Source organism: Solanum verrucosum, unplaced genomic scaffold (assembly GCF_900185275.1).
Source record: "Solanum verrucosum unplaced genomic scaffold, falcon-dt-bn FXZP01000079.1, whole genome shotgun sequence".
NCBI classification, from domain to species: Eukaryota; Viridiplantae; Streptophyta; class Magnoliopsida; order Solanales; family Solanaceae; genus Solanum; species Solanum verrucosum.
This window is the reverse complement of record NW_026020368.1, coordinates 707,246-718,907: the sequence shown is the minus strand read 5'-3', so window position 1 is coordinate 718,907 and position 11,662 is coordinate 707,246. Positions and strand designations below refer to the sequence as shown.

At 31.3% G+C, this 11,662-nt stretch overlaps 1 protein-coding gene across 1 annotated transcript; it reads right to left on the bottom strand.

Moving 5' to 3' along the window:
* Positions 1 to 2,359: 2,359 nt before the first annotated feature.
* Positions 2,360 to 6,538, bottom strand: LOC125838111 (filament-like plant protein). Its single transcript, XM_049517167.1, has 4 exons — positions 6,144 to 6,538; positions 4,300 to 4,492; positions 2,823 to 4,120; positions 2,360 to 2,745 (listed from the first exon to the last, which is right to left on the bottom strand). Exons 1-4 carry the CDS (start codon positions 6,252 to 6,254, stop codon positions 2,365 to 2,367), a joined length of 1,983 nt encoding a protein of 660 aa, XP_049373124.1. The 5' UTR covers positions 6,255 to 6,538; the 3' UTR covers positions 2,360 to 2,364.
* Positions 6,539 to 11,662: the final 5,124 nt, after the last annotated feature.

Here is an 11,662-nt window from a genome sequence, read left to right as displayed (position 1 = left end):
AAAAAAAAGATGAAAGAGACGGCAGTTTTCTCTTTGTCCAAGTAAACAAAAGAGAGAGACAAAATGAGGCTTCAATTTTGAGGGAAGAGGGATTTCGTTTTGTTGATAAGAGGTTGAGTGTAAAATGAGAAGCGCGATCTCGACCTTCCTCCCACACTTCGCCACGTGGATTTCTTCGTTTCACACGTGGCGTCTTCGATCTCCACATGCTTGTTTCTTGTAGGGCCTACATCTTCCATTTGCCAGCGTGGATGGTGGAATTATATCTTCTTTATTTGCTTTCAATTCTCATTGGCTATATTTTTGTAGAAAATCCATTCTTCATCATTAATGTTAGATTGTTAAATGCCATATCCTTTTTATAACTCTGTCATTGTCAAATCACCTTAGAAACAGTATTGCAGTACTAGTTTATTGCCTAAATTCTTAATATTAATAGGTGTTTATAATTATTTGAAAATTATTATTCTCCGTTTCTATAACATTTTCTTTTTAGTTTGTTTAAAAAAAATTATAATGAGTGTAATATTGAAAACATACCTAAATTTGGCGTAAATTATTACTTCCTCCGTTTCAAAAAGAATGACATCCTTTTCTTTTTAGTCTGTTTCAAAAAGAACGACTTCTTTCCTTTTTTAGTAATATTTTAATTTCAGTTTTCCACGTGGCATGTTTAAGGCCACAAGATTAAAGGGCAATTTTGTACATTTGACATAACTTACTTTAGGACCACAAGATTCAAAAGTCATCTTTATTTTCTTAAACTCCGTGCCAAATCAAACTAGACCATTTTTTGTGAAACGGAGGGAGTAGTTTATTCTCCAAAAGTATTGATAGAAAATACTTACTTGACTAACTAAACTTAGAGACACTCCTAATACATCTCCATCTGTCACATGACATAACAAGTGATTTCAAACTCTTGTAGGAGCATGGGGCTCTTAATAAAAAGTCGAGAGAAGTGTTGAAAATGCCCCTAAATTTGGCAAGAATTTAAGGGTGTATTTCACTTGTGTTGCAATATCAGGGGTGTATTTAAGTTCAATTATTTAAATAAAGGGGTATTTTTAAAGCTGTCAATAGTTCGACAATGAAACTAATAATGCACGCTCAGTTAGGGGATGTTTTCAATACTTCTCTCATTTATAATTAAAAAGAATTTAATTTTACAATTTCACGTTTATCCTAATAAAATAGTTTATAGTCACATAAATATTTAAGATTTATTTTACATCATATATTTCAAAAATCTTTTTTTTTTTTTTTAAACTTTATATAAAGTCAAACGGTATCACGTAATAGAAGAAGCAATACGTTTTGTCTAGTTTTTGAGTAGTCAAAAGATTTTTTTTTTACCCCAAACAATATGCTTATTTTAGATAGTTAAAGTGTCCTGACAAGATTTTAGGGGAGAAAAACTTCGTAAATCATTTTTGAGTACCAGCAAAGTTGAAAACAAAATAGAAGCTTCTTCCTTGAAGCATTTTTTGAAATCTTAGCCAATCATAAATTATTGGTCCAGTATTGATTAAATTAAAGTCTTCTACAAATTGGTATATCAAACGCAATATGTTATTCTTCAAAAATATTTTTTCAAAATAAACAGATTTTGAAAACTTGTCGACTACATAGTGTTTATATCATGCTGACATTATATAAATAGAGTGTCCCAACATTTAAGACGGAGAAATTGGAGGAACAACAAAACGTGTTATATTTAGTATAATGTTGCATCTTGCTTCCGTATTTAACTGGCTGATGCACTAATATTGTAGTGTTTCACTTTCATGCAAGTATATTCAATCAAAGGGTCTCTAATTAATGTGGCTGAGCATTAACCTGTAATCGTAAACAATGTTATAATAATGTGGTTATAGTCCTTAATAAGCTGGTTAATACTTTATATTATCTCTTTTGAGTCTCCAAAAAGTGTCCAATGGCTTAAATCCAAAATTTATGACATTTTTGAGACCTTAAAAAGAGAGCCAGTAATCTGGGTAAGGTGTTTGCATGAAGGATGCATGTTTCCTTTTGAACCCCATGACCAATCTTCTTTGAATAACCAATATTTACAATCTTTTAAGTTATCTTGCACGCACAGATTTATAATATGACATATTTGGTTCTGTTTGTATTTTAAAGATATGAACATTCTCTTAACAATCAAAGCACATATGATGCTAATTAAACAAAATTTAATCAGCCATTCCTACTTATAACCATATGAAAATATGATGGCAACAATGACGGCACAATCTCAAGAAGATTACAATTCGGCTATATGAATGCTCACTGACATCTACACCTCGACTTTCCTTTAATCATATCCCTTTTGATTTTGTTACTCAAATATACTCTTACATTTTAGAGCTGAATTCCACTCTTGCTTCGAGAAAACAACTTCCCAAAACCATTTCTACTTCTGGATGTTGTCACTTGAGTAGCTGATGATGATGATGACGAAGAAGAGGATGATTCCCCTTCATTTCCGTTCATAGAATGACTAGAATTCTCAATCTTTGGAGTGTCTGAATTGCTGTTTCGGGTAAATGTCTCGTTTACATGTAATTTCCATTCCTCTCCACTAGCTCCAGCCACAACTGATCCTTCCCCAGAAAATCCAGGAAGATTTGCAGTGTCTATCAAGAAATCTTCTAAAGTGGCTAGTGAATGAAGCTGCTTCCCAAGAGATGCAATTGTTTTCTGGCATTCTGCAAGCTTGTCAGCAGCTACAGCTAAATCTTCCTGCAAATAGAAAAGCTTAGAATTTAAGAGCTTCAAGACTTTTGAACAGAAAAAGAATCCGTTGAGACAAGCGTTACCTGCTTTATTTTCGATTCACCATTTGAACAAGAAGCTTGCTGAAGTTCAAATTCCTGGGATTTTCTTCTTAGTTCATTTTCCAATTCCTGGCACTTAGTTTCCTTCTTAGATGACAATGATCGTTCTCTTTCGACTTCTGTCTTTAAAGAATCAACGTTTGCAGACATTGTCCGTGCTTCTACTTCCATGCCAAAGAGTTGAAACTCAAGCAACTCTTTTGACTCATTCACTTCATCTAGCTCCTTCTGTAGCTCTTCCAACTTCATTTGAGCTTCCTTAAGCTGCAAATCGGACATCTTGAGGGCATCTTGGCTCTCAGTTAAAGCATTTTCCAGGTCAGCTTTCTCTGCTTCAATTTTCTCCACCTTTTGCTCTAATTCAACCACCCTTTGTGAAATGGTTTCACATTCTGCTGCCAGGGGATTCTCTTCACTTGATGAGTCATCGGCAACAGCATCAGATGTAAGTGAAGAGGCTTTATTCACAGTTTCAGATACTGCAGCGAGTCTCTCCATCTCCAAGAAGTCATCCATCATGTCAATTTCTAAAGACTGGGCAGCGAGAGTTTTAGGCATAGCTTTTTCGTGCTGAAATTGATCGAGCTTAGTAAAAAGTCCTGATGCCCATGAATCAGAGCAACTTTGATCACATTCACTTGTTTCCAGTTTGCGCATCATGTGGCTATCAGTGTCGACAGTCTTCAGTCGATCTCCACTACCGGATTGACTATTGGTGAAGGACTCAACAGAGAAAGATGAAACAGCAGAAGATCTTTGGTCACTGAGTAGGGATGATTTGCGAGCCAAGGCTTGTAGTCTTCGACACTCAGCTTCAAGCTTGGTCACTTTCTTTATGCTCTCTAACTGCTGCTTACTAGCAGTTTCTGCTGCTTGGTTGCTCAAGTCCCTCTCAATGGTTCTAATTTGCAACTCCTCTGAACAAGATGAAAGGTCAATTTTGAGAGCTGTGTTCTCCTTCTCCAGACACTCGAGCCTGACAAGAACATTAGGATCAGTATAAACAAGAGAACCAGTTCTACTAGCCTCTGCTTGTGTCTGGAGCTCAAGTAGCTGATATTCAAGTGCAGCTTTTTCAGATTCCCATTCTTTTTCCTTCTCTACCACAGCATCTTGAATACTTTGCTCCTGCTCATCTCTAGCTTGTCTCAGTTGTCTGACACATTCCTTGAGAGCACCATTAAGATGGTTGACGCGAACATCCAAAGTTGAGTTCTGCTGCACAGCTGTCTCAAGTTGCTGCTTTAGAACTGCAACCTCATTTTCTGCCTTTTCCCAACCTACCAAATATTACAAAAACATGGAACTAATCAAGAGAAAAAATGCATGATAGAACAAGTTCTAAAAAACTATTTACACATGTGATTCATGTACAGCAAAAGGGCTGGAAATAGTCTAGACAGTATTATTTTTAAGATTGCATTAAAAAATGTGGAAGAAACGAAACAGTGAAAGATACCTGCAACAGCTTCTTCTGCCACTTTAGCATGCTGCTTAACTAAGTCTTCTTTTGCACTAACATTAACTAGAGCAGCTGATAGCTTTTCTATCAACTTCTTTGGACTTTCCTTGGCTTCATGATCTAGAGTTGCAACTTTCGAGGTTACTTCCGGTGACTGAATGTCATTATCTGGAGTTTCTTTCAACGGATCCTGCTCCATAAAGCAGAAATTGCAAGTGCTGAAGTGAGAAAACCTAAGTTAACAAGCACTGACAAGGAATTATCAGGAAAAAAATGGCAAGGAGAAAACAAAATTGGAGTTAAGGCCCCCGGAGCGTGGCATAAATTATGATAACCTATGCTACTCAGTCTCTCCAAAAATTCTGCCACCCGTGTCGGATCCTCAAAAATTGCACTACTTTTAGAGGATTTACACGCATCCAATCACACTTTTGAAGAGTCTGAGCAACGTAGATGATAACCGGTTAACGGAGGCCGAAACAAGAAGAAATTTACTTCAGGGGGATGGTTTTCTTTTGAGGACTCAAAGGTACTATGTTTAACAATCTGTTGATTTGTTTTGATTCTTTTGTACTATGTCTTTTCTCAGTTTATGAAAGCACATGTATAATCAGTTTACCCCTTTTAAGTGTTTTTTTCGGTTTTTGCATTAGTATTACCTTACCTGTCAAAAGCAGAAACATTCAATGCTAACAGTTTTGGCTTTCAAGTAAAAAAAAAATTGTGCATTAGATCTCTAGACTGGGAGTGAGGCACACAACAGTAGCAGGTTTGGGATAAGACTTCATCATTATAATAGCTAATACAACGTAAAATGCATACTGAGCCAATGGAAGTCATTATTTTCTCTAGTTACTCTTCACAGATAATGAAAGATGTCTGGCTGCTCAACCAATGTGGGACTGACATAATCAACTCCATGCTCACACCTGCATTGGCTTTTGGCTTTGCAGATATTAGACTCATGGTTTTAGAACTAGAATCTTTAATACAAAGCTTGAGTCAATTAAAACTTAAAATTTCTCACTATCCATCAATTTGATAGTTACTTTCAGTAGATATCGTAAGTACGAAATTTGTATATGATAAATGTCATTTGAGAACCCTTATACTAGGTGGATAGCTGGCTCCAACACTAAATGTTGTTTCCGTACTTCCAGTTTATGATTAAGTCATTGATAGCTTGGATCAATATAAAGTTGATGCCTTGAAGCTTTCAAGCATCTGGACTTTACCTCAACTCCGTGACCCTAGATAGAACCTTACAAATCCTTATAGAATCATTTGCAGTGATTTTCCTTTAGGCATACTTAACACATGGCAAAAACTTTGTCAACGGTTCATTGAAAAATGAAGGATCCTGAAACATTCTTGGATAAAACTTGAACCCCCACAGTTCCATAAACTGGTAGACACAATTCAGGGAGAAAGAGGCAGGAAAAAATTGAAAATCTCATACATAAAAGACAACCAGAGTCACAAAACTACAGCATTTGCAGAAACAATGTAGAGAACAAACGCTGCACGGAATATGAGCATTTGCGATGTAACATTTTACTAACTTAGTAAATCTGAGCTTCATATTCAGCTCAAACACTATCAGCTTGAAATATAGCAGACCCCAAGTTGTTTGGAACTGATGCAACTATTGTTGTTGTACTATCAGCTCGAAATAAACATGCATATGAAGATTTAAGTATGTGACTGTGAGTAACTATCAATGTATTTTATCAAATGTCTGATGAGCTTAGCTTCTTCATATCAGCAAAACTAATTAAAAGGCCAAAAAGAGATCATCAAAACAACCTTGAAACAGAAAACCTTTATTTATTGCATTCTACCTGCTCATCAGAATGTCTCTCTGAATGTGAAGACAATGATCCAGAACTCTCAGTTTCACCAATGCTCTTCTCAGAAGATCGCCTTTTCCACAACCAATTCCTCTTGTCCATCTCAATAACCAACTAAATCTCCTACAAGCTCATTGCTCAATGTCCACCTACATATAAATGACACCATTAATCAACAATAATCAAACGAATCAGTAACCAAACAGATAATCTTTAACAAGTGGTCCATCCAGATTTACGTAAACAAAAAGCTATGCAATCAATATATTTATGCCTACAGTCTTCAACAACAAAGATAACATGGTTTCACATTCTTATACCTTTCCTTCAAATCCACTCCACTAACAGCACAAGTGTATTGACACCAAACATACCAAAACAGAACCAAAAAGATATACATCTCAACAAAACAAAAAGGCACCATTACTGAAACTACAAAATAAAAAATACCCATCTAACAGAATCCATCAAATCCTCCAAAAATAACAAAATCTAAAACCCCCTCCTCCAGATTAACAATAATGTATTGACTAAATGACCTGGAAAAAAAAAAAACACTCCCACACCTCAGCTTCAATTTGTTTGTCTGGCTTTAATTTGACCCGGAAAATTAAGAAACTAAGTACATTAATATTTTTGAATATTGTGATCATAAACTAAAAATACTTAGAATATATCAAAATATACGAAAACAGATCCAGGTCTGATTATAGGAATCCATTGGTTAGAAAAAAAACATATACGAAGAAAACACACCTGAATGAAGACCAATAAAATGAATAATAAATGTGAAAGAAACAAGAGATTGCGTTAATGGGTGATGAGAAATCAGAATGCAGAACCAATGAAGTCAAGTCAAAAGATGTGTGGAATGTCAGTGGAAATGTATACATAAAAATAACTCCAAATACAGAGGAAACAATACTCTAATGCATTAAAGAGAAAAGGGTTCTTTCATTTTTTTCGCCATTTTAAAAATGGCTTTTATTGAAGCGAAGGTTTTGGAATAACGAAAAGGACGCAGAGCGCATGTGATGCAGAATGGAAACCTGCAGACATTGCACTTTCTTCACAGCACCTTTTTTTAAGCTTTCTTTTTGTTTATTTTGAAATTAATATGAGAATCATTCCCGCCTTCTACTAACCAAGTGGTCGAATCGCACTCTGAAATTCCGACTTCAATGTGAGTATTGCACACCGAATGGAAATCATAAAAAAAAATTACTCCAAGGTGTATTTAATCAAACAAAGGAAAAATACATTTAGTTGTGTCATTTAGAGTTGATATACTCTAGTTACAAAAGTAGTTCATATATATTTAGATACTTATAAAATTGGCTCACATATATGATATACCCTATCATTACAAAATTCGCTCATATGTATCGCTTACCGTTACAAAAATAACTCACATATATCCCTACCTTTATAAAAATGATAAATTATTTTTTTATTTTTATTTTATTTTTACAATCACGTATATGAACTTTTTCACACATAAATTATTTTTTTGACTTTTTTGATTATTATTATTTGATTTTCATATTCTTATTTCATTTTCTTGCTCATTCTTTACTCTTTAGTGTAAAAATAAGAGAAATAAAAAGAAAGAAATGTGAATGAAAAAAAAAGAAAAAAAATTAAAACTATTGTTTTTGCATATATATGTTGTGATTTAGTTTTTATATTGTGAAAAAAATTGGGGTATTTATAATAAATTTTTTATAAGAAAATAAGTGGAAAAAATTTACCATCAAAATAATAAATTTAAATTAGCCGTTGAATTAAAAAGAAGTCAGAAAAAATGTGTTAGAAGGATCAAATGTACTCCTAGATAGACTTTTTTTTAATTAAAAAAATAATTAATTTTTCACTTCTGTTAGAGGAAAAAGGTATATGTAATTCTTTTGTGTAACAATATATATGAATCATTTTCATAATTCTAAATAATAAAGTTGAGAAATATATCAAGCTTTTTTCTCTTAAATTAATCTTGTTAATATTAAAATTCTATTTGATTTATTAAATAGGACAAGTAAAATAAAATGAAGGAAGTATAAATTTAATAATTTGGTGCATAGGAAACCTGACAGATATGTGTGCCTGAACTTCTACGCTTCCTCTGTATACTTTTGGTTCCTTCAATTACAAGATCTGCTCAAATACACTACTCCCTCTCCTTCATTTTATGTCTCTTTTACTTTGGTTCGATTTTGAAGTAGAAATTTAAAAATTAAAATTTTAAATTTTTGATTGTATTGTTTTGTTGTTTGTTAATGGTAATATTCACAATTGATATTTTAAAAAAATCTTTTAAATGAGGATTAAATGACTTTTCGAATGAAATTAAGAAAAACAAATTTTATAAATGACATATTAAATTCGTTGTCTCCTCCCCAACTCTGATCCCCCACTTCCCGTCTTGTAATGTTTAGCTAGATTACACACAAATATTTTAGAAAATAAGTAAAAAACTCACTTGTTTTTTCAATAAAACATTTCATTTGTACCAAACACACTCTAATCTTGTTAAGCTAGGATTTGACCCCAAGTTCTCAAATATTCTTGGCAAATTATATTTGGGTGAAGTTTCACCATGTGCTTGGCCCCAAGTTTTCTTTAAAATATTTGATTATTTAAAAACATATGATTTACACTCATAAGTTTAAAAATTATATAAAATACCCATAAATTTATATTATCATTTTATAATGAATATGTTCCATTAAAAATAACCTTATAATATAATTGGTAACAATTAACAATAACAAAATAATAATATAGGTAGAGGCGGCTCAACGTAAATGGGGGCCTAAAGCGAAATTTCAATTTGAAGCCTAAAATAAAAACAAACTTCATATTCATATGCATATTTATTCAAAAATTATTTTTCTTACACTATTTAGATGAAAATTATTATCTAATATTATTTTTTCAGTTATTAGTTTTAGGTAAGATTTTATCAACTCAACATTGAAAAACATCCTTTCAGTGAGGCAATTACTATATGAATTGTAACATATATCTATAAGTAGTAAGTTGACAGATTTTAAATAAAGATAAGAGTTAGAATAATAGAATTTGATTCAAGAAGTTAATGACTTGGTATACCCCATTTTGTAATGCTTGAAACTAAAATTTAAAAAGAAATAAAAAAGAATTTGTAATTCACTTTGTTCAACACTTTTCACTATTAATTCTTATTTTTAACAAAGTACAAAAGTTATTAAAGTGGGTAAAATAATAATTTTTTCTTAAATTATACTTTTTATCATAAATAATCAATTTTTCTATAAAAATTTAACGCATAATTTACTCTTGATAAAAATTTGGAGGCCTAAGGCAAAAGTCTTAATTTCCTAAGCATAGAGCCGGCCCTGAATATAGGCAAGACAGTACATTACTCACATACTCAAATTTTTTAATGAGTATGCTTCATTAAAAACAACCTTATTGTTAATTGGTAACAATTAACAATAACAAAACATAAATATTCCTTTTTCTCAATTTTATCACTCTAAGTAGAACTCAAACTTTTTCGGAGGAGGTAGTAACAAATATTAGTTGACATTAATAAATAATGAATATTTTTTTATAAAATATAAAAGTTTGGGGTAACTTTTAAATTTTTTAAATTTCTCAAATACTAGAACTTTGCCCAAATACTAATTTTATCTAGTATTTGGCCATTTGGGAACTTGGAATGCTTGGAATGCTTGGTAAATATATTTGTCAAATTATATAACCAAACACCACTTTTCAAGTTTTTCCCAAGTATTCTTGGGGCCAAATAGGTCCTAAGCTTTGACAATAGATTTTGGATAAGATTTTGATTGTATTGTTTTGTTGTTATTGTTAATGGTAATATTCACAATTGATATTTAAAAAAAATAAATTAAATGAGGATTAAATGACTTTTCGAATGAAATTAAGAAAAACAAATTTTATAAATGACATATTAAATTCGTTGTCTCCTCCCCAACTCTGATCCCCCACTTCCTGTCTTGTAATGTTTAGCTAGATTACACACAAATATTTTAGAAAATAAGTAAGAAACTCACTTGTTTTTTCAATAAAACATTTCATTTGTACCAAACACACTCTAATCTTGTTAAGCTAGGATTTGACCCCAAGTTCTCAAATATTCTTGGCAAATTATATTTGGGTGAAGTTTCACCATGTGCTCGGCCCCAAGTTTTCTTTAAAATATTTGATTATTTTAAATAATATGATTTACACCCATAAGTTTAAAAATTATATAAAATACCCATAAATTTATATTATCATTTTATAATGAATATGTTCCATTAAAAATAACCTTATAATATAATTGGTAACAATTAACAATAACAAAATAACAATATAGCATATAGGCAAGACAATACATTACTCACATACTCAAATTTTTTAATGAGTATGTTTCATTAAAAATAACCTTATTGTTAATTGGTAACAATTAACAATAACAAAACATAAATATTCCTTTTTCTCAATTTTATCACTCAAATTAGAACTCAAACTTTTTCGGAGGAGGTAGTAACAAATATTAGTTGGAATTAATAAATATTGAGTATTTTTTTTTATAAAATATAAAAGTTTGGGGTAATTTTTATTTTTTTTAAAATTCTCAAATACTAGAACTTGGCCCAAATACTAATTTTATCTAGTATTTGACCATTTGGGAACTTGGAATGCTTGGTGAATATATTTGTCAAATTATATGACCAAATACCACTTTTCAAGTTTTTCCCAAGTATTCTTGGGGCAAAATAGGTCCTAAGCTTTGACAATAGATTTTGGATAAGATTTTGAGTGTTTATCTTCAATTTTTTGTTTGAGTGTGATCATGAAATTTGACTAGATTTTAAAAATCTAATCTTCAAATATTTTCAAGTTTTCTTCAATTCACAAATCTTTAACTTTTTTCCAAATATAATACACGTCCAAATATAACTTCATACCCATTAGGCCATTTATATTGCTTTTTTGCAAATTTTATTTGGCCATAAAAATTACTCCTATCTAGTTTTGAAAGAAAGAAATAGGCAAAAAACCTAAAATCTCAATCTACAAACAAATTGTTTTTGGGCTAAAATGTAATTGTTGAGTTAAGTTAAAAAGTTTAAAACTTATCCTAAACTTTTGTATTTTATTTTTTAAAAAAATAATAAAAATTCTCTATTATGGACTCCAATTAATTGTGTTTGCCCTTTCCACTCATTAAATGCATTCCTAAAAATGCATGCTCAATATTATTTGATATGTATTTTATTTGGAAAAAATATAAAGGTTTGTGAATGGAAAGGAACTTTATATTTGAAGATAAAATTTTCAAAATATGATTAAATTTTATGGTCAAATTTAAATAAATATTCGAAATCTTATCCAAAATTTGTTGTCAAATACTAGCTTAAGTTTGATAAGATTATTATATTAAAAATATTTTATTTATTCATATTTACTTGTCTACTATTTCAAAAGAACATTTTCACTTTTACTTGAGACATTTA